Source organism: Hyperoodon ampullatus (genome assembly GCF_949752795.1).
Source record: "Hyperoodon ampullatus genome assembly, chromosome: 4".
Taxonomy (NCBI): Eukaryota; Metazoa; Chordata; class Mammalia; order Artiodactyla; family Ziphiidae; genus Hyperoodon; species Hyperoodon ampullatus.
The window spans coordinates 24856924-24884096 of NC_136917.1; the positions used below are offsets into that span (position 1 = coordinate 24856924).

At 58.6% G+C, this 27173-nt stretch overlaps 2 protein-coding genes across 2 annotated transcripts; both read left to right on the forward strand.

Annotated features, from left to right (window-relative positions):
- The first annotated feature begins 4286 nt into the window (after positions 1 to 4286).
- Positions 4287 to 10130, forward strand: CDC34 (cell division cycle 34, ubiquitin conjugating enzyme). Its single transcript, XM_079703344.1, has 5 exons — positions 4287 to 4588; positions 7386 to 7472; positions 7561 to 7658; positions 8139 to 8273; positions 9883 to 10130. Exons 1-5 carry the CDS (start codon positions 4412 to 4414, stop codon positions 10094 to 10096), a joined length of 711 nt encoding a protein of 236 aa, XP_079559470.1. The 5' UTR covers positions 4287 to 4411; the 3' UTR covers positions 10097 to 10130.
- A 3182-nt stretch (positions 10131 to 13312) lies between these two features.
- On the forward strand, positions 13313 to 18759 carry GZMM (granzyme M; the record flags this gene model as incomplete). The annotated part of the gene is made up of 5 exons (XM_079702289.1): positions 13313 to 13373; positions 16448 to 16607; positions 17598 to 17733; positions 17903 to 18166; positions 18607 to 18759. The coding sequence occupies 5 exons, from the start codon at positions 13313 to 13315 to the stop codon at positions 18757 to 18759; spliced, it is 774 nt and encodes a 257-aa protein (XP_079558415.1).
- Between the last annotated feature and the right edge of the window lie 8414 nt (positions 18760 to 27173).

Genomic DNA, 27173 nt, shown 5'->3' on the forward strand with positions numbered 1-27173 from the left:
TACCGATGGCAGGGACCACCTTACCTCCCATTTCCCAGCACCTGCCCTTGGCTGGTAATCGATAAACCAGTGAGTTGCGCTGTGTTTTCCAAAAGCAGCCAGGGCTTCCTTTCTGTTCCCATTTGCTCTTCCTGAATCTCCCACCCCCCCTACAGGGGCAGGTAAAAGATGGAATCTGCATCCCCTCACCTTGCACTTGGTGGCTTTTGTGACAGGGGACAGGTGGCTTCCAGGGGACGCGGTGGCCACGCGGTAGCCTGAGGAAGCACAGGCCACACAGAGGTTCCTGACTGGAGACTCCTGCTTTGCAGGTAAATGAATGAATGTTACTATTTCAAGCCACGAACTTTGTGGGTCATTTGTTACATAAGCAGAAGCTTCACAAAGATGGCCCCCTCCATCAGCATTAGCTGTTACTGACACTGCACACAGGAAATGGGCCGGTGTGTCAGCAGGCTGAGGCCCTTAGGGGGCTGGACGGCCTCGGGGAGCAAGCTGTGCTGAGGCCCCTGTGGCATGGAGCTCACAGCCGGGCAGGGCATCCACATGAAATGCGCAGTGCAGGTGGCCTCATGGGCGCCAGCAGCCTCCGGTCAGCTCTGTGGTCCCCTGGGCTAGACAGTGTGTAGCAGGTGTCACTGATGCCACCAGATCCCCTTCCCATCTGCCGAGGCTCACAGCTGCCCCACCAGAGACCAAGCCATGTGGCCCAGGAGGCCTCATCCCCCCATCTGGGGCAGGAGTGGCCAGTGACCACCAGGGGTCGTGGCCACTGAGTGACCACCGGGGGATCCAAGAGCTGGCCCGCTTGCCTCAGGGGATGCTAACTCACATTCCAGGGTCCCCCCCGGATCAAGCTGAGGCCAACTCCATCTGGGGTCACCTTCCCTGCCCCGCCACCTTCCCTCACTGCCACCCCTGAGTCACCTGGTCTTGGATCCTGAAGTCCTGGTTTGACCTTTACAGGCACAGCCTGGGGAAGCTGAGCTGTTCTGCTTATCTGACCTCACAGCAGTGTGAGGTCACAGTGTGAGGTCACCTCACAGAGCTCGGCCTCCCTGCCTTCCAAATCCCCTGCCCCCATAGTGTTCACTCCACAACACCCCAAAGGCTCCTCTTCCCCAGCTTCCCTGGGGGAAGGCGTCCTCCTTCTGTGTCAGGGACCTCTCTCCTTTCCTCATGCTTCCTCCTCATTTGGCATCTCATCCAGGCCATGGCTTCCATTACTGCCTGGTCACCAAGGAGTCTCCAATTCACATTTCAGGCCCAGCCCTGCTCTGCTCCAGCCCTGGAGAGCCAACCACTTGCTGGGCGTCTCCTCAGGGACACCCCCAAGGACATCCCAGGCCTGCCACATCCAGGACGGAGCCTCCGGTCAGCCCCCCTGACCCTGGGGCTCCTCTGGAGTCTGTGATCTCCGAGGAAGCCCCCAGTCCACCCAGGACCAGGGCTCAGCCTGGATGCCTCCCCTGTCCCCTCAGCTGGCCCTTCTCTGCATCCTGTAGGTTGCACATCATAGCTTCATCCTGCCTGCACCTCCCCACACTGGTCCAGCCCTCATCCTCACTGCCCTGGGCGACCCCACCAGCCAGTAGGAGTGCTCCAGGCACCCTGGCCTCAGTGCTTGGTTCAGGAACAGCATGTGACTCCCAGCTGGCCAATGAGATGCAGCCCTGGGACTTTTTCTGGGGTGGCTGAGCTGGGAGGACCTGGGCCTGGATCCTGGAGCCATCTGGTCACCACAAGGCTTTTGAACAAAGTGAGCACTCAGGAGCTGAGCAGAGAGACTCCCCAGCTTCTTTCCTTGACTCTGTCCCCTCACTCTGCCCCAGGCACACTGGTCTCTAGCTGGTCCGGCTTGTCCCTACCTCAGGCCTTTGCACGTGCTGTTCCCTTTCCCTGTAACACTGTTCCTCCAGACCCAAGGGGCTCACCCCATTCTGGTCCCCACTCAAATGCCACCTCCTGAGAGGCGCCTCCCCCGAGCCCCTATCCAAGATAACTCTCCTGCTCCACTCCCGTTGCTAATGCCTCACTATCCTTTACTTTTCTTCATAGCAATTATTGCTATCAGAAGTTGCTTACTTATTTAACAGCTTGCTTATGTCCTTTCTCCCTGTCTCCCCAAGGGGAGGGATTTTTACATATTTTATTCACTGCTGTACCCCCGGCACCTAGATTTGTCTGTGGAAGGCCATGAATTAATTAATCAATTTTCCAGAGGAAGACTCTGATGCTCATAGAAGTGAGGGTATTCAGTTACTGTGGCTGTCATAACAAAGCACTGCAAAAACAAAACAACAACAAAAAACCTCAGAAAACCCCACGACAACACAAGTTCATTATCTTACAATTCTATATTTGAGGACCATTTCCAAGTTCATGGCAGACCTAGATTTGAATTGAGGGCTCTTCTGTTGCATGTGATGGAAGGCTCAACTCAAACTGGCTTAATAAGAAAAGAAGTAATTTATTGACTTGCACCATTGCAAGGGGAGGCCAGGCATGGCTGGATCCAGGAGCACAAACAGGGTCTTCAGCACTTCCTCATCAGTTGGCTCAGCTTTCCTGAGCACCAGCTTTGTTCACAGGCCTCGTGGTGACGAGACGGTCCTATAGCTCCAGGTCCAGGTTCTCCCAGCTCAGACATCTCAGCAGCATCGTGTCCCCAGAAAAAGGCCAAGTCACATGCTGTTCCTGAACCAACCACTGCAGCCAGGGGGCCTAGGGTACTCTGATTGGAGGACCCATCCCTGCAGCCAGGGCTTGAGGATCAGTCCAACTGGAACCTTGCAGACTAAGAGTGGTAGACCCCATGGGAAAATGGAGGTGCTTTTGCCAGAAAATGGGCAGGTAAAAACCCCAGATGTCCACCACCTCAGGATGTTTCAGAGCCTGAGGTGCGGGCTTTCCTGGGGGACAAAGCCTCATGTGGGACCAGCTGGAGGGGCCATAAACCTGGTACCTCTCTTTACATTTCCAGGGCTGCCCCCACTCACCCAATAACTCCTGCAATAACTCCTGTGGGGTGTACGCAGGGAGACATCTTGGGAAACTTCTCTGGAAGAACCATAATTAATTCTTATTCATCAACAAGCTGCTGCATGACATCTTGGGAAACTTCTCTGGAAAAATCATAATTAATTCTAATTATTATTCATCAACAAGCTGCCGCATGCCGAGGCTATGACACTGGTGCTATGGGCAGAGAATGAGGGGCAGAGAATGAAGGACAGAGAACGCTTGGAACGGTGGACAAACAGGGGTGTGCAGTCCACTTTATTGATGACAGGCCTCTCCAGGTCCCTCGGGGTGCAGGGCAGAGCCCCCTTACTGATGAAGCTGCTGCTCTGCCCGGGGCTTTCTCAGACTCCCTCTTCCATCCCCACAGATGATATCTTGTTTTCCTTCCCCAGACAGGTTTACCTGCCTGTCCTCAGCGGGGACCAGCCCAGGGCCAGGTGTCGGGGCAGCCAAGGGAGGAAATCAGCTCAGCTCAGCCCAAGGTGTTGGTGCAACTGTTGACTGCCCGGCTCACCTGCCAGCAAGGCCACCACAGGCCTCGAGTGCCACGCCCACCCTCGTGGGGAGCTGTCACCTGCGGGCATGCAGGGATGGAGGCCAGGCCCCATCCCAACTCTCCGACCCAGAGCTGGGTGGGTGTCCGGGCCGGGGCGCAGCCAGGTCAGCGCTCTGGTAGGGTCGGGGTGAAGCCCCAGGGTGGGGTCAAAGTTCGGCCTGAGACGCGGGCACAGCCAGGGAAGGTCAGGTCTCTGGTCTGGGGTTCGGCCAGGACGGGTGCCGAGTCCACGCTGCAGAGGCGTGCCAAGTGGGGAGGGGCTGCGAGCGGCGGGACCCTCCTGGCTCCAGCGTCCCCGGGGAAACTGAGGCTTGGGACAGCTCCGCCCCGGCCCCGCCCCACGACGGGACGTCACAAAAAGGCCCCAAAAGCGCAGCGGGCCGAGCCTGGCGGCGCAGCGCAGCCCCGCCCGCAGCCCCGCGTACAGGGGTCCCGGGCGCTCGTCTGAGCTGGGGCGGCAGCAGCGGCCTCCCGGGGTGTCGGAAGAGGCAAAACGCCTGCGCGCGCAGCCCCCGACTCCCGGTGGCGCGCTCGGCGGCAGTGGTAGATATTGCTTCCCGGCTTCCCCCGCGGACGGGCGCGCAGGCGCGGTCAGGGCGGGGCGGAGCTCAGGCGCAGGCGCAGGCGCAGGCGCGGGCGGTGGGGGCGGGCGGTGGGGGCGGGGCGCGGAGGCTGGGGTGAGCGCCGGGCGGCGGTGCAGAGCTACTGGAGTGCCCGGCGGCTCCGGGCGGCGGTGCAGACGAAGGAGGCGGCCCCGACCCCGGCCCGGCCCGCGCCCCCACGGCCCCGCGGCCCCAAGCGCCCCTGGCCCCGGGCCCGTCCGCCGCCGCCATGGCCCGGCCGCTGGTGCCTAGCTCGCAGAAGGCCCTGCTTCTGGAGCTCAAGGGGCTGCAGGAGGAGCCGGTGGAGGGCTTCCGGGTGACCCTGGTGGACGAGGGCGACCTGTACAACTGGGAGGTGGCCATCTTCGGGCCCCCCAACACCTACTACGAGGGCGGCTACTTCAAGGTGAGCGGCGGGGTCAGGGGGCGGCGACCCCCTCCTCCGGCTCCTCGGGGCCCCTCCCCCACCTCTGCCTCCTGCCCCTGTCCGCTCCCCTGGCGGGACCCGTTCTCACTGTCTCTCCTCCTCACGGGGTTCCTTCCCTCTCCTCCTCGCGGGCCCCCCATCCTCTGTCCCTCCTCCTCCCGGGGCTCCCTGCTTTTGCCCCGCTGCCTGACCGCCTCTGGCGAGCTAGGGGCCCTCGGTCAACCCCTCTGGCCCTAGGAGTCCCCGAGAAGCGCCTGTTCCCTCTAAGGCCGCTTCATGTCCCCAGAGGGGAGGCCCGGGACCCTCCCTGTTTCTCTGGGCGCGACGCCCTTGCTTCTCCCAGCCTCTGGTGCCCGTCCCCCTCCTCCCGGCCCTGCCTGCTACCCGGAGCGGACAAAGAGGCCTCCCCAGAACCAGCCAGCACTGTTGGGAGGGAGGGAGGCCTGCCGTCTGGGGGCTGACTCGGCCACTGGCTCGGGTTCCAACAAAGGCCCGGATGGGGTTGGCAGCAGGGACCTGCTTGGAAAGCGGCCACCCTGGCCGATAGCAGTGGGCCAAGCCCTCTGGGCTTCATCCTGAGCCTTATGTAACCTGTTCTCTCCGGCCGTCGCTCCCACCCTCAGCCCTGTCCCCGGGAGCCACACCACAGAGCCCACCCAGGTCCGGCCTCAGAAGCTTAGGCTCTTCTGCTCCCCGGCTGGCCTTTCTCAGGTTCCTCTGAGCAGGTTCCTCTGAGCAGGCGGCTTCTTGGGCCCCACGTCGCCTGCCCTGGGTCGCTTCTGGGCGCTCTGTGAGCGGGGAGGCCAGGGCCGTCCCGGGGACCGGCTGTGTTTCTGACAAGTGTGACGAGGACTCAGGCCAGAACCTGGACAGGATATGAGTCCAGATGTGGTCTTGGAAGGACCCCTCCCAGATCAAAGGACTTTGCTCCTCCTCGAGCCAGACGGACAAGACAGGGGGTCTACTTGTAAGAGAAGCGGAGCCCGGGCCCTCAGCTGGAACACCCCCATTGCCGCCTGCCAAGAGCCCAGTGGCCAGGCTGGGAGGCCCGGGCTGTGGCGGGGCGGGGCGGGGCTGGCACTGCCCGGACAGATGTCTGTGTTTGCACTTTTGGCTAACATTTTAGCCACGCCTGCTCAGGGGCCTGGAGGGGGCAGGCTGGCCTGCTGGGGTGATTCTTGAGTTGAGATTCCCTTGTTGCTGGGGTGGGATGGGGGCATGAGCATGGACAGCCCTGGGCTGAATTCTGATGTGGAATCCGTCTTCCCCGTTCAGGACACCGACTGGGGGCTGGTCCCCAAATGGTTTAACCAGCCCTCCTCCCCCAGCCTCTTTTGTCTGCATCTGGGAGCAGCTGGCTGTGAGGATGAGGGCCCCACTCAGAGCTGGAATAGCATGAGTCCCACCCTGAGGCCAGGCCAGGACTCTGAGCAAGGGTGCTGGACTGGAAGGAAAGGAAAGGACGTGGGTTTCTGGCTATTGCCCACTGTTTGCAAGGGATTGTGGGTAGGACCTTCCAGGCTGGCTTTGGGGGGATGATCCTGTTATTCTAGAAACCTGGGCTAGGGAGGGGCGCCGCAAATCTGATCGCATTTGCCGCGAGGGTCTATTCTCGAGGAAGGCAGCGTGGGACCCACAGTGGTTCTGCCACCCTCACATCCTCCTGTTCTGATGTGGTTGGCTGGGGAGTGGGGGAACGATGTGGAAATACAGGGGCTGGAAGTGCCCGGGGGGCACCATCGCTTTCCAGCACCTTCCTCTCAGCCCGCCCAGCCTCACCCACTCCTCCTTACAAGCCAGAGGGGCTCCGGGCAACGTGTGCTGAGGGGTGCCCCAGAGACCTGGGTTGGGGAGCCCCTCCACAGCTGCATTCTGTGTGCCCTCAGGCAAGGTACTCTCCTTCTCTGAGCCTCAGTTGGTACAGCGGTAAAGGCATCTCTGGGACTTGCTGGGTGTTTGGTGAGGGGAGGCCTGTCCCCCTACTCTGCTAAGGAGGCCCCAGCTGGTCTCTGTCTTCACTTAGAAACGCAGCCCTGGGCTTGGCGGGACCAAGGGGCAGGGTCTGAGGCCCAAGTTCCAGACTGACTTCAGGCCTCAGCACGTTCACTCCAGAACAGAGGGCCCTCCCCCGAGTGCCCCCAGCGCCCCCTGCCCAGGAGGACGACTCTCTAAAGATGGGGGGGCCTGCAGCAGAGGTGTCCCACGTTGGCCCCGAGAGCCTGAAGCGCCACCAGGACCCCAGGGCTGGGGCTTAACCAGGCGAGGCCGGGGCGTAGCTCTCCCTCGCGGCCCTCCCCCATCTGCCCGTGACCTTCCCATGTGCCTTCCTGACCCCCCAGGACTGACACCTGCGGGCAAAGAGCCTGTCCGCCTGGTGCTGACTCATCTCCGCCCCCGGCGCCTGCCCAGTGAACACCCGTCTATTTTAATCCTCCCCACAGGCTGGAGACTGAGGCTGGGAGCCCAGCGAGGTGCTTGGGCACGCGGCTCCCGGGGCTGGGCCCACCACGCTCCCTGGGGCCAGGGCTCTGGTCCCCCCAGAGGCCTGGGCTGGGACGGGCCTGGAGCTGCACCCCGGCGAGTGACCACACACTCCCCCCCTCCCCGGCCACCAACAGCAGGGCAGGGACCGGGGTTGTCAGCTCAGCTCGGTGCCCCCGAAAAGCCCCCGGCCCGTGAGGGGCGCCGGAGGCAGGCGAGTCCCAGGCTGACCGCTGTGTGTGGTCTTGGGCGGCCTGACCCAGCCCTGGCTGAGCCTCTGCTCTCCCCCCACCAGGCGCGCCTCAAGTTCCCCATTGACTACCCCTACTCTCCGCCGGCCTTTCGCTTCCTGACCAAGATGTGGCACCCCAACATCTACGAGGTGAGCCTGCTCCTCCAGGGGGCGGGGTGGGGCGGGGGGGCGCGTGGACGGGAGCCTCATGGGTGCTGACACCCCCCGTGCCACACAGACTGGGGACGTGTGCATCTCCATCCTCCACCCCCCCGTCGATGACCCCCAGAGCGGGGAGCTGCCCTCGGAGCGGTGGAACCCCACGCAGAACGTCAGGTGAGGCAGTCGGCGTTGGGCAGGCCAGCCCTGGGGACGTGGGCGCGGGAGGACGCAGCTCCCTGTGGGGTGGCAGCGTCTGTGGGAGCCCCCATCCCTGCCGGCCTCTCCCCCATTTCCTACCATCCCTGCCCACCCACCTTCAGGAACGGTCTCTGGGACTCCTGTGGCCGTGTCTGCGTGCCCCTGGGGTCCCCCCTCCTTCCTCGAGCCCCAGGGAGCACAGCCCTTCCATCCTCTGGTGCTGTGCTCACCCTGAGCGGCCCGGGCACTCTCCTCCTCCCCAGGCTGGAGCGGGAATGAGTGGCATACGGGACCCACTCTCCAGGCCTTGGCTGTCCACCCACGTCCCGTCCCAGGAGCCCGGCACGCAGCAGAGGGCAGGTGGAGGGTGGCGGACCGGCTCGGGGCATGAGGCTCCCGGGCAGGCAGCCCCTGGGCCATGGACCCCCCCACACCAACTCCTGCTGCCTCCCCTAGGACCATCCTCCTGAGCGTCATCTCCCTCCTCAATGAACCCAACACCTTCTCACCGGCCAACGTGGACGCTTCCGTGATGTACAGGAAGTGGAAAGAAAGCAAAGGCAAGGACCGCGAGTACACGGACATCATCCGGTGAGTGGGCCTGGGGCCTGGGGAGGCAGGGCGGCCCCTCTTGAGCCCTCCTTCTCTTGCCGGAAAAGCTGGGGTCTTTCTCTCGTGAAGCGTGTGGTCCACATGTGTACTGTCGTGTGTGAACGTGCCGTGTGTGTGTGCGTGTCTCACGTGCGTGGCATGTGGGTGCGTGCACCTCACACAGAGATAAACACCCTGGTATCCGCCAGGATCTAGCAGGGTCTTGCCACATCCTTCTGCTTTGACACTGAAAGGGCAGAGATCCCACCGGTACCCCCCATCCCCCGTGTATGTGGACCCTGCTTGCTGGGGCGTGCACGCGTGTGCGTGGCCCCGTGCTTTTCCCCACGCGTCTCCTCCGGGACTGTGCTGTGCGGGGTGCTCCATCATTTCACCTAACGGGAGTGAATGTCACAATTTTGAAACTTCGAACTTGGAGTTATTCTCTAAAGGCAGCAAAGCCGTGTGGTATGAGCATGTTTAGGAAATAACTTCTTTTACGAAAAGTCAGTTTCTCCTGGTTATGAAAGCGGCGCATCACTTAGGAGTTTGCCAGGGTGAACTTCTCTCATTTCTGTTGTTTTCTGTTTTTCCCCGTGAATAGGCAGGTGCCCGGCCTTGCAGGGGAGTCTGTGCGAAACATTCCCCAAGGGCCTGCGCTCTCTGCCCTGTTGTGTTTGTTGTGTCCCATGAGCTGCTCTGGGAACCCTGGGGTTTGTGACTTGTTTCATGACAAACTAAACGCTTCACTAAGTCTCCTCCCCAGCCGTTTTTTTTGTCTGTCATTTGCCTCTTGGAAAAGAGAGTAGGTCAGACACGTGTCTCCATGACGACCCAGGCCCCCCCCAGGCCCAGTATTCACCCGGGGAAACAGTTCTCGTCCTCACCCGCATCCAGGCGCATGCTCACCCACCGTGTCCGCGCAGCTGTGGGGACCTGTGCCCGTGGGCCGGCTGCGCGACCCCACGGCGGGAGCTCCAGAAAGCCCACCGGCACCGTCGGGTGGTGGGACCCCAGGCGCAGCAGGCGCGGTCAGAGCTCCCGCCAGCTACTGTCAGTTGGATAAAGCTCCAGACAGGAAAGCGCGTGCAGGAGACACCGGTGCTGGTGATAGGAAGACACTCAAGTACAGAGAGGAGAGGACCCGGGACCCCGCCCCGGTGTGGATGTGCGAGCGTCCCCTGGGGCTGCTGAGCGACCCCGCCCACCCCACCCGCCACCCTCGCCCACTGACCCAGCCCAGCACCATGGCTGCTCCCACTTCACCTGACCTCGGTGGCCAGGGCCGACCTGCGCTTCTCTTCCTGATGAGCCCACACCCTCCCTGTGTCTGCACAGCCCTCATCCTGGTTCAGAGCCCGCGTTCCACCCCCTCCCGCGCGCGTGTGCTCGTGTCTGTGTGTGCGTGTGTGAGCAGAGGCCCGTGCACACATGGGGGCCGTGAGCGGTTGGGCCCCTCTGCTCTGCCCCGCCCCCCGCCCCGGCCATCCTGTCGCTGGCCCCCGTGGCCCGGCCATGACCCCGGTTGTCCTACGCTGTTTCACGGGAGCGAGCGCGGGGGCCCCGGGGCTGCCGGCTGCAATGAGGCAGACCCTGCTTCTCCCTGCAGGAAGCAGGTCCTGGGGACCAAGGTGGACGCGGAGCGGGACGGCGTGAAGGTGCCCACCACGCTGGCCGAGTACTGTGTGAAGACCAAGGCCCCAGCGCCCGACGAGGGCTCGGACCTCTTCTACGACGACTACTATGAGGACGCCGAGGTCGAGGCCGAGGCCGACAGCTGCTTCGGGGACGACGAGGACGACTCGGGCACCGAGGAGTCCTGACACCGTGTCTCCACAAATAAACTTACAGATTTTACCTCAGCCGCCCACTCTCTGCCGCCGCCACTACCTCCGGACACTGCGTCCGCCCTGTCCCCTCTGCCTCCGGGGAGGCCGCTGCGCTCGCGGCCCCGCGTGGGCCGGACGCCGCGGACGCAGCTCGGGGACCCTGGCCCGCCCGCCCCACCCACCAGCTGGAGCCAGAGACTCGGGGTCCCGGCTTGAGAGCGGACAGATTGACTCGGGGTCACCTCTTCTCTCTGCTTGCGGTTGTTTGGAATCTAAATAAAGCGACTTTATGAGAAGCCCGAGGGCCAACCTCTCCTTGGCCATGAGGCCAATGGGGCCCAGGCGGGGACGCAGGCTCTGGTGCCATGCATGTGACCCGAGACAGGCAGGCGGCAGCCGCCCCTCCGAGCCTGGAAGCTCCCCAGGGGTCTCCTGTCAGGTTTGCTGATTTGGGGGGAAGGGCCGCAGAGACTGGGGTCTGGCCAGGCGGGGGCCTGGGGTGTGTTCTTGGGGCTGAGGGGTGGCCCCGGGGGTCCGAAGCCCCAGCTCCTGGGCAAAAATAAAGTTTTATTGGAACAAAGCCACACCCATTTCTTCCCCTACGTTTGGCTGCTTCTGAGTGGCAGCTTTAGAACTGAGTGATTGCAACCTAGCATCTGGGCCAAAAGCCAGAAATACCGTCTGGGTGTTTATGGAAAAGTTTGCCCCACCTGCCACCACCCTTGGGCCTGTTGGTCCAGCCCCTCTGCTCCCCTGGGACCCCTTCTCCCCGTCCCCAGGCTTCTGTAACAAACAGATCCAGACTCGGTGTTCACCCTTCATCACACTCGGCTTGTGTGGGTCGGGGTCACATGGGTGTGGGGAGGGAGGGGGTGCATGTCCCTGCCCCACTGCCTAGATGACTGGAGCCTCAGGGCCGGGAGGATGAGGGCCCAGGAGCCAGGCCAGTGCCCACCAGCCTCAGGGTCACATGGTGCCACTTGCCCTGCACAGGACAGACGGGAACAGGCGTGAGCCCCCAGACCCAAGGGGAGGGCTCGAGGACCCACCCTCTAGGGAGCGTCTGAGGATGGAAGCTGGGGTGTAAACGCCCAGCTCTTGTCCCCAGATCCAAAGGAGCTTGCGCACACAGTTGCCTCGCACCGGGGCCTCGGGATCCTGTACTCCCACCCGGGGGCCTCAGCGTTGGGTTTGTCTGGTTCAACGTGGATTTCAGGTAAACAAACTTTAAGATCATCCCGTGTAATGTTTGGGACGTAATCATACCAAAAAGTTACTTGTTGTGTATCTGAAATTCATCTCTTCTTAGTTGCCAAAATATGGCACCCTCCCCTGCCCCCCAATACCAATGAAACCTACTTCCTGGGGTTATTAGAAAGATTAAACAAGGTAGGACACGTGAACACCGTATAAATACTCATTTTTCTTAAACTGAACCTTGGCCTCACAAGCCCTCCTGGGTGAAGACAGCTCTAGCCTCGTGTGCCAGACGCAGTCAGAGGAGAGGTGGACAGTTTGCATCTGGCCTCAGAGCCCCAGCATCGGGGTGATCTCATCTGCCTCTGTGACCCATTTTTCAGCCAAGTCTTCTTTATTTATCACAACTCTTTCAGTATCAGAGGGAAAAACGCTTGACTCATCACCCTGACTCAAGTGCAGGAGAATTTCACTGGCTTCCGTGACTGACAGGGCGGGGGTTTCAGGCACAGCTGGAGCCAGGTGCTGGCTGTGCCCTGACTCTTGTCTCCCCCTACCTGTGGTCAGCAGAATAACAGCTCTGAAAACGTCCATGCCCTAATCCCAGCATCTCTGTGTCTAGATGCTAGAAAAGGCAGGAAATAATTCTCCCCTGGAGCCCCAGAGGAACCAGTCCGGCCCACACCTGGATTTTCATCCCATGAAGCCCATTTCCTGCTTGCAGCCTCCAGAACTGTGAGAGTAGGTTTGTGTGGTTTCAGGCACTGAGCGTGTGGTCAGCTTCCTCTGTGTGGGCCTCATTCTCAGGTGGATGCCTCTCGCCTTGGGCCCACCCACACCCAGGGTGACACCTCTCCAAGTCGAGCAGGGAGTGAGGGCTGTCTGAAAAGTTCCAGAAGAAATGCGGGCCACAGTCTTCACTGAGCTGGTTTAGGGCTTAGGGTGGCCCTCTGCCCTGAACCAAACCCTGTGGCCAGGGGGCACAGGGTGTACTCTGATTGGCTGGTCGGGGTCACGTGGTGTCGGGGAGCAGCAAGGAGAGGGGTGGACTGAAGGAGGGAGGACCTAGCTGAGCCTGGCTAGGACCCTCGGATTTGCAGGAGCCCCCCAGGTACTCATAACACACAAGTGTTCATACCATCTTTCTTAAAAATTGCCAAAATCTAGAAGACCCCAGATGTCCATGGACAGATGATGGATAAACACAATGTGGTCCAGGGAATTCCCTGGCGGTCCAGTGGTTAGGACTCTGAGCTTTCACTGCTGAGGGCCTGGGTTCAATCCCTGGTCGGGGAACTAAGGTCCCGCAAGCCCCGTGGCATGGCCAAAAGAAAAACAAAAAACAAAAACACTAAACAGTGTGGTCCAGCCAGACAGTGGAATATTATTGAGCCTTAAAAAGGAAGGAGATTCTGACACCTGCTACCACAGGGATACACCTTGAGGACATGATGCTCAGTGAGAGAAGCTAGACACAGAAGGGCAAATGCTGTCTGATTCCACTCACGGAGGGTCCCTGGGGGAGTCAGAGCCACAGAGACAGGAAGTAGATGGTGGGGGCCAGGGGCTGGGGGACGGTGTGGGGAGTCAGCATTTCATGGGGACAGAGCTTCAGTTTGGGAAATTGAGAAAGTTCTAGAGATGATGATGGGCTGGCTGCACGACAGTGGAATGTGCTCAATGCCAGCAAGCTGTGCACTTAAAAATGGTTAAAATGGTGAATTATGGTGTGTGTATTTTGCCACAATAAGACAACAGGGCAAGGAGATAATCCCACTGAAACCACAAAACACCATGTGTGAGATGGGAGCTTGAACATGATGGGACAGTAGATGCTAATGAGGGTTTCTCATCAGTTTTTCAGGTGTGATCATGGTGACGGAGTTTTGTCTTCAGAGAATCTGTATCTTTTAGAAGCACTTCGGGTGAGGTGGAACCAGCCAGAGCTGTGAATGTCACCTCCCCAACAGGAAGGGTGGGTGTGGGCGGCGCTGGGGGCCTGGGGCCAGCATCATGGAGGCCCCGCGATCCCCGATGCTGCTGCTGCTGGCAGTCCTGGGAGCCCTGTGGGCAGGTGAGTGCGGTGGGGAAACTGAGGCCCAGAGCTGTGGCACCTGGGGTCTGGGGGTGGGAGACAGGGCATGGGGCATCAGAACAGAGACTGGAAACAACTCCCCTGTCCTTAGAAGGGACCCTACTGAAGACATGTTGGCTGCCCCAAAAGCACAAGGCGGCTTTCCTTGAAACAGCCTTGAAAAGAGATTGTGGGGTAAGGAAAGAGCAAAAGGCCGAGGATGCCCGCCGTCCTGGGGGCTCCTTTTCTGACAGTATGTGAGAATCCATTCCCTTTTGCTGGAATATTTCTGGAAGGAGGCTCCAGAGCTGGGAGGCATGGAGGGAGGGAAGGAGTTTCACTTTCCCGCAACAGTTTTGTGCGGGGCACGTGGATGACCTAGTGAGAAGATAATAAAAATTTTTTTAAATGGGAGGGATGTGGGACTTCCCTGGCGGTCCACTGGTTCGGACTTGGCCCTGTCACTGCCAGGGCCTGGGTTCACTGCCTGGTGGGGGAACTAAGATCCCACAAGCCTGAAGGTGTGGGGAAAAAAAAAAAATGGGGGGGCATAAATTAGGCATTTGGGATTAACAGATAGACAGTACTATATATAAAAGAGATGAACAACAAGGTCCCACTGTTTAGCACAGGGAACTGTATCCAATATCTTATAATAACCTAAAATCGGAAAAGAAACTGAAAAAGAATATATATCTATAACTGAATGACTTTGCTGTACACTTGAAACTAACACAACATTGTAAATCAACTATACTTCAATTTTTTTTAAAGTGAGACAAGAAAAAGCATTAAAAAAAAAAAAGTGTGGGGCTTCCCTGGTGGCGCAGTGGTTGAGAGTCCACCTGCCGATGCAGGGGACGTGGGTTCGTGCCCCGGTCCGGGAAGATCCCACATGCCGCGGAGCGGCTAGGCCTGTGAGCCATGGCTGCTGAGCCTGCGTGTCGCATCCGGAGCCTGTGCTCTGCAATGGGAGAGGCCACAACAGTGAGAGGCCCTCTTACCGCAAAAAAAAAAAAAAAGTGTGAAGAGGGCTGCTAATGGCACGGGGTCCCTTCCTGAGGTGATCATCTCACAGCTCAGTGCAGTCGAGGCTCTGAAAGTTTAGCAGGTGGATTGCAGGTCTGTGAGTTTTACCTCCAGTAGCTGTTAGGACTTCTAAGTGAAGCCTGAGGGCGAGGCGAGCCCTTGGGGCAGAGGAGAGGCCCCATCAGGACAGATATTTTCCATTCTTTTCCTTTTGACTTAATTCTGCTCTTACAGAGAAGTCAAGGGAATCATGCAGATAACTTCCATCTTCTCTTCCCTAAATTCCTCAGTCATAAACATTTGGCTTCAGTTGCTTTATCATCTCCTCCGCTCACGTCCCGCCCCTGGGTGTGTGTGTAAAATATAAATAGGTATGTTTATCATTCTTTTTCTAAGCCCTTTGAGAGTGGGCTGCAGACATGCTGCCCCTCACCCCTAAGTGCTCCAGCGAGTGTTCCGAGAACAAAGGCATCCCCTTATGTGACTGGTAGATTCTCAGCATCCTTCCTATCCGCTCACCTACAGACCTTATTCCAACTGTCGCCCCGGGGTCCTCTGTGGATCACTGCGTCGTCCTGCTGTCCTCGGTCCCTGCGCTCTGGAAGCGTCTCCATGTCCCCCAGGTCCTCTGGCCACTGCCGGCCTGTCAGCTGCATCCCCAGACTGGGCTCCGGTGGTGCAGTTTCCACAGGAACCACGGAGCGGGCTGTGTTCGCCCTGTCCTTGTGGATCCCCTCGGCCGCTTGGAGAAGCTGAGGTTCTCTGGGCTTCTCCAAAGTGAAACCCAGCGTTTCCCCTTGTAGTTGTCTTGAGGGGAGACTTTGGGACTCTGAGGGTAGAGCGTGCTCCTCACACCTCACCCTCGAGCTGGATTCACAGGATGTGGGGCAGATGCAGGCTGTTTGCCCCCCAGCAGCACGCAGGAGGCAGGGCGTGCTACGGATGTTTATACACAACTCCAGCTTGCGGGGGCAGGAGACCACAGCCCAGAGAGTGAGGCAGCCTAGCCAGGGTTGCCCAGCGGGGAGTGACGGAGCTGGAATTTGAGCCCCAGCTGCCTGCCTTCCCAAATCATGAATGCTCGGCCAGAACCGGCACCTGGCGGCATGAGATGGAAGGTCGGCGGTGGTGGGCATCCCACTCTTCTGGCCTGGCTGGATGACAATAGTTCCGTGATCAGTTGGTGACCCAGCAGGATAGGAACCCAACCATCCACCCCTATCCTTTCTCCCTCCCTTCTTTCCTTCCTTCGTTCTATCCATCCATCACCCATCAACCATCATCCATCCGTCATCCATCTATCCATCCACTCATGCTTCCTTCCTTATTTGCTGAGCATATATTGTATTAGACCTGTTGTGAACAAGGCTGGCACAGAGCCTGTCCTTGCATCACTCATAGGCTAGTAGGAATAGACAGGCAACGAGCAAGTGTGTGGGATACGACACCAGGGTGGGGTGAGTGCTTGGAAGAGAACAGAGCTGAGTAAGGGGAGGAGGTCTCTGAGGAGAAGACTTTTGAGCCAATACCAGTGAGACAGCCAGATTTGGGAATGTCTGGGGGAAATGCACTCCAGGCTTCCAGAACAGTACATGCAAAGGCCTTGAGGTGGGAACGAGGGCAGTGCCCTGGAAGAACAGCAGGGAGACCCCAAGTGCTGGAGTGGGTGAGAGCGAGTGTGAAGGAAGCAGGGTCAGCTGATGTGTGTCTCATGGGTCATGAGGAGTTTAGATGTTTAAAGCATGATGGGGAATCCCAGGAAGATTTTGAGCTGGTTCACATTAGAGCACTTCTTATCCTTTTAATTCATTATTGGTTTTAGAACAATTTTTATAGCAGCTTTATTGAGATGTCATTCACATACTGTACAATTTGCCCATTTAGACGATACAATTCAGAGAATTTCAGTGCATTCAGAGTTGTGCAACCAACCCCATAGTCTAATTCCAGAACATTCCATCCAGGGCTGCAGAGCTGGAGTTGCAGGGTCATGGCAGGGGTGGGGCACCCAGCCCTAACCTGGCTTTTTCTCTCCCCATCCCCAGGAGGCAACACGTTTGAGACCCACATCATTGGAGGTCGAGAGGCTGCCCCCAACTCACACCCATACATGGTCTCGCTGCAGAAATCCGGCTCGCACCTGTGTGGGGGGGTCCTCGTGCACCGGCAGTGGGTGTTGACAGCTGCCCACTGCCTGACCCATCCGTGAGTGACCCTGCCCTGCCCCACCCCCACCCCCCCAGGTGTCCCCAAATCTATCCTGTCGTCTCCACTCTCACCTGAGAGATTTAAGCCAACTGTAGCATTGTAGGGGGCTCCCTTGCCCTCTGCAGTGATTGCTGAGGCCTGTGTATGTGACATTAGGCTGTGAGGACTCCTGGGGATGGTTTATCTGCTACAACAAAGCACCTTCCAAGTGGACAGAGTCAGGCCCCTTGTGACACCCAGGAGTGTATCTCCCACCTGTGGCCATGTGGACAGAGCTGGTCTATGAGGGTGGCAGGGCCAACATGGAGAGGAACCTGGGTCCCTGATGCCATTGTGAAGCCACCAAATAAGCCCATCCCAGAGCTGCCCTACCTCTGGTCTGGCCAGTAACAAAGACCACAGATCAAACTGGGTGAAATACCCAAAAGGGATCTGTTGGTTCATGTAACTGAAAACGCTAAGAGGAGGCAGCCTTCAGGCATGGCTTGATCCAGGTGCTCCCATGAGGCACTCAAAAGCTTGCCTGTCTCTCAACTCTGCTGTCTTGCCCCCTGGCCACATTATCAGGCAGGCTCTCTCCCATGGTGGCAAGGATGGCCCCCCTTAAGTCCTGTAAAAAGAGCTTCTTCCTCTCTAGTTTGGGCAAGTTTATGAGGATAGGTACCTATGGGCCCAGCTAGGTCACTGCCAGCCTCTGAACAAATCACTGATCTTGAGGCATAACATAAGTGCTGTCTGGACCCCCAGGCTGGTGGTGGGGGCAGGGAGGGTCAGCATTTTTAAGACACACGCAGCACAAGCCCCTGGCTGGGCCGAGTCTGGGGAGGGGTGGGAGCAGGGAAGGCTTACTGGAGGAGGTGGGGAGAAGAACGGACTGAGCAGTAGCAGGGGAAGGACCGCAGAGAGAGGCTGGGTGAGGGGGTGCGGGACACCAAGTGCCCCTGAGGCTGCAGGGCTGCCACCCACACCCTAATCCTGTGCCCCCAGGACACAGCTGCTGAGGCTGGTGCTGGGGCTCCACATGCTCGGAGACCCTGGCCTTACCTGCCGCATCAGGAAGGTGGTCCTGCACCCCGAATACAAGCCAGCCCCCGACCTGAAAAATGACCTCGCGCTGCTTAAGGTGCTGCCCGTGGGAGAAATGGTAGTTCCAGGTCCCCTCCCTCGGTGTGGTGTTCCCCTCCCCCAGGGTCCCCTCCCTCATCGCCCATCCCCCAGTGTTCCCCTCCCCCAAGGTCCCCCCCCTCCCAGGGTCCCCTCCTGCACTCACCTGCCCCTTTCTGTCCCTGTAGCTGGATGGGAAGGTGAAGCCCAGCAAGACCATCCGGCCCCTGGCCTTGCCCCGAGGACGCCAGGCAGTGGCTGCAGGAGCGCGGTGCAGCGTGGCCGGCTGGGGTGTGACCCACCAGGGTGGGCAGCTGACCAGGGCGCTGCAGGAGCTGGATATGTATGTGCTGGACGCCAAGATGTGCAACAACAGTCGGTTTTGGCACGGTGGCATCAGCCCCCACATGATCTGCCTGGCAGCCCACTCCAAGAACCAGGCCCCCTGCAAGGTGAGGGCGCTGGGGGGGTGGGGTGGGGGGGCGCGTCATCGGCCAGCAGCTGAGCACCCAGGCAAGCCCCAACTCTCCCCGGGCCCTGCTCCCTCCATTCCCTGGGGGTCCTGAAGGTTGGCACGAGCGTGAGCCCATTTCTCAAGTGCAGAAACTGAGGCACAGAGAGGTTGCCCATGGTCACATAGCCAGCGGCAGAGCTGGGGTTTGAACTCCAGCACCCAGGAAGATCAGGGCATAGATAGAGCATGTGCAAAGGCCCTGCGGTGGGAAGAAGGAGCAAAGAGAGCTAAAAGGAAAGGAAGGGAGGAGGGAATGAAGGAGGTGGGGGGGGAGGGTGCAGGGAGAGGGGGGCAGGGTTCTCTGCCCTGGACTCAGCCTCCCGCCCCCCACCTCCCGCAGTGGGCAGCACGGTGACTGGTGCTCTGTTGCCTTGGCAGGGGGACTCGGGAGGACCCGTGATGTGCAGCAGGGGCCAAGTGGCTGGAATCCTGTCCTTCGGCTCTAAGGTCTGTACCGACATCTTCAAACCCCCCGTGGCCACCGCCGTGGCCCCCTATACGTCCTGGATCAAGAAGATCATCGGCCACTAGCGGCCCACCTCCCTAACCCGACCCTCCAGAGGTGGCCCGACTCCCCTTCTGTGCACCAGCAGGATTGCAGGGAGGGGCGGCCAGGGGCCTGCATGTGTCAGGGGACCAATAAACTGTAATAAGGAAATGGCATGAGCCGGCCTGGATTCTGCCTCATGCGGGGGGGTGGGCGGGGGGAATGAGGGTTCCCTATTTACAAAACAGATGTTGCAGGTTTGAGGCTTCCCAGGCGGCCCAGCAGCTGGCGAGGGCCCCAAGGGCGCCTGGCAGGGGGCAGCGCTGGCCAGTGGGTTCCGAAGCCAGATTCCCTCTGGCAGGGGGTGGGCTGGGCACTGGGGAGCCAGAGGGAGACACTGAGGAAGCAGCCAGGGATCTTCTTCCCCCTCTTTTTTTTCTTTTGGTACCGCCTTTAGTGAGATATAATTCACATGCCATACAATTCACCCTTTTGAAAAGTGTGTAATGCAGTGGTTTTCGGTACATTACCAGGGTTGTGCAACCAGCTCCTCTGTCCAGTTCTAGAACATTCCATCACCTCAAAAGCAACCCCATCCCCTCCCCCAGCCCCTGACAACCAGGAATCCACTCTCTGTCTCTGTGGATTTGCCTGTTCTGGATGTTTCCCATCAATGGAATCACACTCTGTGTGTCCGTGTCTGGCTTCTCTCACGGAGCATCGTGTCCTCAAGGTCTGTCCACGTGGTAGCGAGTGTCGGGGCTACTGAGTGACGTTCCTGGGTGTGGAGGGACATGTGTGTGTATCTGCTCACCTGTCCGTGGACACCTGGGCTGTTTCCACCCTGGCTGCTGTGGCCATGCGTGCACAGGCGCGTGTGTGGACATGTTTTCAGTTCTCCCGGGCGTGCACCGATGAGGGAGAGCTTGCTGGGCCATGTGGTGACTCTCTGTTGAACAGTTTGTGGAACTGCTGTTTTCCAGCAGAATCTTTGACTTTTACTATGAAAACCTCAAACACATAGCCACGTTGAAATAACTGCACACTGAACACCTAGGTGCCCACCATGCAGGTTCTGCCAGGAGCAGGTGATGTGCCTGCTTCTTGGTCCACTGTCCGTCCGTCCGTCCGTCCATCTGGCTTTGTTGCATCTCACAGCAGACAGACACTGCCCTGTGGGGACATGGCCGGGATTGCAGGGCTTATTTAGCGCCCTGTCTCTCCCTCCTACACGGCGGAATGCACAAATCTCACTCAAGGATTTGCTGCTCCGACAGCAAGGACAGATGTGAGCAGCCCAAGCCCTGCAGCATTCACATCCCTGACCCCAGAGGATCGCTCAGCCCCTCACAGGCTTGTCTTTTTTTTTTTTTTTTTTTCTTTGCGGTACGCGGGCCTCTCACTGTTGTGGCGTCTCCCAGTGCAGAGCACAGGCTCCGGACGCGCAGGCTCAGCGGCCACGGCTCACGGGCCCAGCCGCTCTGAGGCATGTGGGATCTTCCTGGACCAGGGCACGAACCCGTGTCGCCTGCATTGTCAGGCGGACTCTCAACCACTGCGCCACCAGGGAAGCCCCACAGGCTTGTCTTGAATGGAGCTTTTGCATAGTTACTACAGCACATGGGTGAGAAGTTAAAAGGACAAAAAGCCACCAAGGGAAAAAAGTGCCCCACGTCATCCATCGATAACCTTTTTCCCAGGAAGTAACTGCCTCTGGTGCCTTCCGTCCTCATCTGAGGGTTTTCTAAGCAGGAAAGGCCACTGCTCAGGCAGCCAGCCTGGCACTGCCTCAGCCCAGGCCAGGGAACAGCTCCCGGCCCCCACCTGCCGCCCATATCCGCTTGTCTGGGCTACGGGCCCAGAAGTGGAGTTTGCCCATCAGAAGGCAAGGGCTTTTCCCCTTTGGTGATGGCAGTAGAATTTCTTGTCTGCTGAGCACAGACTGAGTTCCAGGCCTCCTGCAAAGTGTTAAGATGCTTTAGGAAACCTTGCCATCTTTATTCCGGAGCCAGAGAGAAGGAAGGATGAAAAGGAGGAGGAGGACGGAGACCACCCACCTTCTCTCTCTTTTTTCTTTTCCAAACTGCTAAAGCTTCTTTATCTTTTTTTTTTAATAGACTTTATTTTTTAGAACAGTTTTTTTTGGGTTTTGTTTTGTTTTTTTTTTGCAGTACGTGGGCCTCTCACTGTTGTGGCCTCTCCCGTTGCGGAGCACAGGCTCCAGACGCGCAGGCTCAGTGGCCATGGCTCACGGGCCCAGCCGCTCCGCGGCATGTGGGATCTTCCCAGACCGGGGCACGAACCTGCGTCCCCTGCATCGGCAGGCGGACTCTCAACCACTGCACCACCAGGGAAGCCCTATTTTTAGTTTTTTAAGGAGCCTCCATACTGTTCTCCATAGTGGCTGCACCAATTTACATTCCCACCAGCAGTGCAAGAGTGTTCCTTTCTCTCCACACCCTCTCCAACATTTACTATTTATAGACTTTTTGATGATGGCCATTCTGACTGGTGTGAGGTGATACCTCGTAGTTTTGATTTGCAGTTCTCTAATAATTAGCAGTGTTGATCATTTTTTCATGTGCCTGTTGGCAATCTGTATATCTTCTTTGGAGAAATGTCTATTTAGATCTTCTGCCCATTTTTCGATTGGGTTGGTTGTTTGTTTTATATTGAGCCACATGAGCTGATTGTATATCTTGGAGATTAATCCCTTGTGGGTCGCTTCGTTTGCAAATATTTTCTCCCATTCTGTGGGCTGTCTTTTCATTTTGTTGATGGTTTCCTTTGCTATGCAAAAGCTTTTAAGTTTAATCAGGTCCCATTTGTTTGCTCTAGCAAGTTAATCACACTCGAGGAGATGGGTGGCAGGAACCCCAATAGCTAGTCAGTCAGAAGCTCAGGGGACATGGTGGACTTGGGATGGGTGTGTGGGGTGGGGGCAGACCTGTGGGGCTGGCCTGTAACCTGGGGGTCTGACCGACTCTGGGCAGAGAGGGTCAGACCTGAGTTAAATCTTCAGGACGGCGTCCTCTGGGCATTGGAGGGTTGCTGGCTGCTTGACAAACACCCCAGGCAAACACCCCTGTGTAACCAGCGCCTAGGTCGACAGACAGAGCAGGAGCCCCCCAAGCCTCCTCCCCAGCAAGGTTCCCACCTCTGGGTTCCCATCCCCAAGCTGGGTCCTGCCTGCTGTGCGCCCCCGAGGATGCTGCTCTGTGCTCGGGTCCTTCCCTCAACACCAAGTGTGACAGTCCTCCCGCCTGGCCACCCACACCATTCCCATGGGGTGTTCCATCGAGCACCCGGCTCACATTTCCACGCTCCTGTAGACCAGGGGGTCTCACCTGGGGCAATTCTGTCCCAGAGACACGGGGCCACAACTGGGGATGTCTGTGGTCCCTAGGACTTGGGGGCTCCAGTGTTGAGAACATGGGGCCGGGGAGGCCGCTCCACACCCCACGGTGCCTGGGATGCCCCACAGACGGTGAGCCCCCCATGGCAGCAGGCGGGGTTGGGGAGCCCCGACGGAGGGACCTAGGCTTGTCTCTGAAGGTTTGGGGCCTCACAAAGCCAGCCCCGCACTCACTGCACTCCCAGCAAAGGGAGGGGGCTGAGCATCTGACCCCACCGGACGCACCCCAGCTGTTCCTGTGTGCATCTTGCAGCCTGCAGAAAAGCTGAAGACCCTGCAGAGAGTGGCAGTATGCCCCACCTCCAGAGCTGGCACGGTTGGCACTTTGCACATTCCCTGCCTGTTCTGGACGTTTCCCATCAATGGAATCACACACTGTGTGTCCTTCTGTGTCTGGCTTCTCTCACTGAGCATCGTGTTCTCAAGGTCCGTCCACGTGGTGGCAAGTGTCAGGGCTTCCCTCCTTTTCAGGCTGAGTGACGTTGCCAAGTGTGGAGAGACCACATGGCATTTGTCCATTTATCCGTCGAGGGACACGTGGGCTGTCCCGGCGCCCTTGGCTGCTGTGAATGCATGGCTGCCCTCTCTGGCCGCCGCCTTCCCGCAGTTCAGCTGCGGAAGGATTTCGGCATCACACCGCCAGCAGGGCCACCCGACGCTGCAGTTTTCAGGGATCTGTGCCATCCTCCAGTAAGTCCCTGATTGGGAGGGGGGATGGCCGGCGGTAGGGACCTGGGGTGGCTCCAGCTGGACGGAGATCAGTGGAGGCCTGGCGGTGTTTGGAGGCCCCACGCCCTGGAGGGGGAAGCTTATCTGCGTCCACAGCTGTTGCCTCCCGCCCAGCTGATCCCCACCCCGTGCCCAGGTGAGCAGGGACCTGAGAGCCTTAAAGGGACAGAGTGAGGCACTGGCAGCAGGACATGCTGGGGGACTCAGGGCACCAGGGCACCGCCACAGGGGGTCAAAGTGCACGACTGAGTGGCAGGGCTGGGTGGGGGCTCTGGTCTCTGCCGGTTTCAGCTGGCCAGCTGGGGGTTGGGGGATGGTGGGAGAGGGACCCTGCAGGGAATGCGTTTCCCAAAACCAACCCTACACCTGGCTGCTCAGAGCAACTGTGTTGTGTCCTGGAATAAGGGCCAGGAAAGCAACAGGACAGCTCAATGCGGTGTCCCCAGGGCCTGGGAAAAAATTGCCATAAGGGCTGAGGTTGGGGCCTTCAGGGAGACTGGAGCGCAGGGAAGATCCAACATTAATTTACAGAGAGACCTCAGACGGGTCTTCGGATCCCAGCCTTCGTGTCAGGGTGAAGGCGGTGGTGTCCTCACACGCAAATGGTTCTGGAAAATGTGAGAGGGAAACACAGAGACAGAGACGGAGAGACAGAGGGAGAGGGACAGAGACAGAGAGAGACAGAGACAGAGGAAGGGGTTGGGGCACAAACGTGGCCAAGGCCCCTGGCTGAGAATCCAGGTGCAGGGGGCTGCTGTCCCCAGGATGCCTCTGTAGGTTTGAGGACTTCTCAAAATAAACTGTTGAGAAACAAAGAACCCTCCCCTTGTTCCACCAGGACAAAGACATCAGCAAACAGGGTGAGGAAACCTTGAAACGCCAGGACACCTTAAAGCTCAGCCCCCACGAGGCCCAGGGAGGGTTTCCAGTTGACAGCAGTGCCCCAGGTGTTCAGGACATTGTACATCACAACCGTGCAGGGAAAGAATCTCTGAATTCTCTGCCATCTCGGCGTGGGAGGCTGAGGGGAGGCTGGATCATCTCTCACTTTCAGATGCTTTGTTTTGTTTTGTTTTGTCCTACTTTTACCTATCGGACTTGTTGGTCGCTAGGAAAGATCACCAGCCCCCGGCCACGTTCATTTGGGGGAACCGCCTGTCACTTTTCCAGGGAGAGTAGTAGTTAAGGAGGAGAAGCCAAAGGAGGTCAGAGGGCAGCTGCTTCTGTAAATCCCTCCCGGGTGTGTCTGCCCTTGAAGCTGGAGCTGGACTGGCGGGCGAGTCCCGGGCCCCCGCCTGCAGGGAGCTTCCCTGGCTCCCAGCTTGGCGTCCGCCCTGCCCACCCTACCACCACCGGGCGGCCCACCGGCCACGTCAGTCAACTCCAACACTAAAGGAACCGACCACCCAACCCTCTGTACCATCTCCTGGGGCCGCTGCAGCAGAGCACCACAAACTGGGCTGCTTACATAGCAGAAATTATATTCTCACGGTTCTGAAGGCCACAAGTCTGAAACGGGGTGTGGGCAGGGCTGTGCTCACTCCCGGGGGAGGGGGGTCCTTCCCGCCCCTCCCAGCTCCTGGTGTGGCCCACAGTCCTTGGTGTCCTGGGCCTGTGATCCCATCACCCCAGCCTCTGTCTCCGATTTTTTATTTTATTTTTATTTTTTAAAGATTTTTCTTTTGATATGGACCATTTTTAAAGTCTTTATTGAATTTGTTACTATATTGCTTCTGTTTTACATTTTGGTTTTTCGGTCCGGAGGCATGTGGGATCTTAGTGCCCCGACCAGGGATCAAACCCACACCCCCTGCATTGGAAGGCGGAGTCTCCACCACTGGACCACCAGGGAAGTCCCTGTATCTGTCTCTTATAAGGTCATTGGATTCAGGGCCATCCTCATCCAGGATGAGCTCATGTCAAGACCCTTAATTTAGTTACATCTGCAAAGACGTTTTTTCCAAATAAGGAAGGCCCCATTCTCAGGTCTGGAAGCAACCACTGCACCATCCTGTCCCCCCAGTTCCACACCTTCCCTGCCCAGGACCCTCTCCCCCCAGCCCCGGACCCGTCTACAACACACGGAAGATAGAAGACTAAGACCCTCCCTCGCTCGGATCCCTCCCAGGGCTCCTCAGCATAAAATCCACACCCTCGGGCTTCCCTGGTGGCTCAGTGCTTGAGAGTCCGCCTGCCGATGCAGGGGACACGGGTTCATGCCCCGGTCCGGGAAGATCCCACATGCCGCGGAGCGGCTGGGCCCGTGAGCCATGGCCGCTGAGCCTGCGGGTCCGGAGCCTGTGCTCCGCAACGGGAGAGACCGCAACAGTGAGAGGCCCGCGTACCGCAAAAAAAAAAAAAAAAAAAAATCCACACCCTCACACCAGTCACCACCTGGGGAAGGGCTGGATTTCAAACTCCACCCTCTCAGAAAAATGCACTGAAAACCTTAAGCTGGGGACTTCCCTGGTGGTGCAGTGGTTAAGAATCCGCCTGCCAATGCAGGGCACATGGGTTCGAGCCGGCGCCCTGGTCCGGGAAGATCCCACGTGCCGTGGAGCAACTAAGCCAGTGCGCCACAACTACTGAGCCTGCACTCTAGAGCCCGCGAGCCACAGCTACTGAAGCCCGTGCTCTGCAACAAAGAGAAGACACCACAATGAGAAGCGCGTGCACCACAAGGAAGAGTAGCCCTCGCTCGCCACAACTAGAGAAAGCCAGCAGGCAGCAACAAAGACCCAACACAGCCAAAAATAAATAAATAAAATTTTAAAAACAGAAACCTTAAGTTGGAACATTTTAGCAATGGACAGATGGGTGTGACAGAGAATTAAACCCTCATGTTTTCTCTCCCCTTACCTTTGCGTTCAAAACGTTTCATAGGAAGAAGTAGAAAGCAAACTAACCAAAGCACACAGCCAGAGACAGGACAGTGGCTGGTGTCCTGAATATGAGGCCCGGAGAAAGGACAGCTCGGGGGCAGCCAGGGCCAGGTGGAAAGGGCCAGTTGGAGACCCGGGAAGGCGTGCCCGGTGACAGGCAAAGCCTCGGGGCAGGGACAGTGCCAGCAAGGCTGGAGCCAAGCGTGGGGGAGGTGAGGGCGCTGAGGCCTGAGGGTCAGCGGGGCCAGGCCACAGGGAGGAGTTTGGCTCTTCCTTCTTCCTGCCTGGCTAGAGCCAGCGGCGGCCTGTCTGTGCCAACAGCAGAGCTGGGTGGCGCTTTCCTTGTCCTTCTGTTTGTGGATCTCTGGACCATTCCCAGGGCACCCGCAGGCCTCAGAGGAACCTGGCTCTCCCACGGCCAATTAGGGGCGCCCTCAAGCCCAGGCCTTGCCGGCTGTGCGTGTCCCTGCCCACACGCACAGCCAGCAAGGAGCACGTGGTGTGCACGGGGTGCAAACAAGGACAGAGAGTTAGGGGGGCAAAGAGGAGAGTTAAGGGTGACCGGATCGGCTGCTTTCGACAGGCGGGGTCAGAGGTGCCCCGTGGAACACAGGGCTGCAGGACAACCAGTGACATCTGAATTTCAGATAGACAACAGATCATTTTTAGTGTAAGTATATAGCAGATAGTGTGTGGGATATATTATACTAAATAGTGCTTTTTGCAAATCTGAAATTCAAATGTAACTGGGTGTTATGTGTTTTTATTTGCTGAATCTGGCCACCCTTGCCTGGGCTCATCCTGAAAGGCCTCTTCTTAGAAGCAGAAGGGGACATGGGACCCTCCTGACCCAGCTGGGGCCAGCACCCAGCTGAGGAGGGAGGGGGCAGGGAGGCACCACTGTGTTCTGGCGGCCCCACGATCTCCCACGAGACCCGTCCTCAGCCGGGCTCTGGGCCAACGGGGCGTGGAGATCCGCCCAGGCCCGGAGGTGCTTTGAGGCCAGCTGGCCGCTTGCCGCCCTCCTCCCGCACGTCCTTCTCCACCCCGCTCCGTGCAGCCTTGCTGAGCCTGCCAGCGCGGAGGAGAGGCCTCTGTCCTGGCCCCTCTGCCACACCCTTCTAGCCTTTTCCTCCAGGATCCCTGGCCTCGCGGCAAGGGCTCTGCCGGCTCTGCCCAGGCTCCTCCTCCAGCCGCCTCCCCCTGCCCCTGACAGGCTGCTCCCAGACTCACAGCTCAGCCCTCCAGGGGCTGCTGCCCCGCCTCATACACGTGTCACCTCCAATGTCGTCACCTCCAAGAGGCCACCTGGCCCCTCATCTAAAGCGGTGCCCCCTGATCGACAGCACCGCATTTTTTGATTGAGATGATTCACATACCATACAATTCACCCATGAAAGCGTAAACAGTTCTGGTACCTTCACAGAGTTGA

What these genes read in the sequence shown, in the direction of transcription:
- CDC34 (XM_079703344.1), top strand. Translation starts at nt 4,412, where the DNA reads ATGGCCCGGCCGCTGGTGCCTAGCTCGCAGAAGGCCCTGCTTCTGGAG. An exon ending in GGCACCCCAACATCTACGAG is followed by an intron (nt 7,473 to 7,560) that starts GTGAGCCTGCTC and finishes CGTGCCACACAG; the next exon opens with ACTGGGGACGTGTGCATCTC. An exon ending in AACCCCACGCAGAACGTCAG is followed by an intron (nt 7,659 to 8,138) that starts GTGAGGCAGTCG and finishes TGCCTCCCCTAG; the next exon opens with GACCATCCTCCTGAGCGTCA.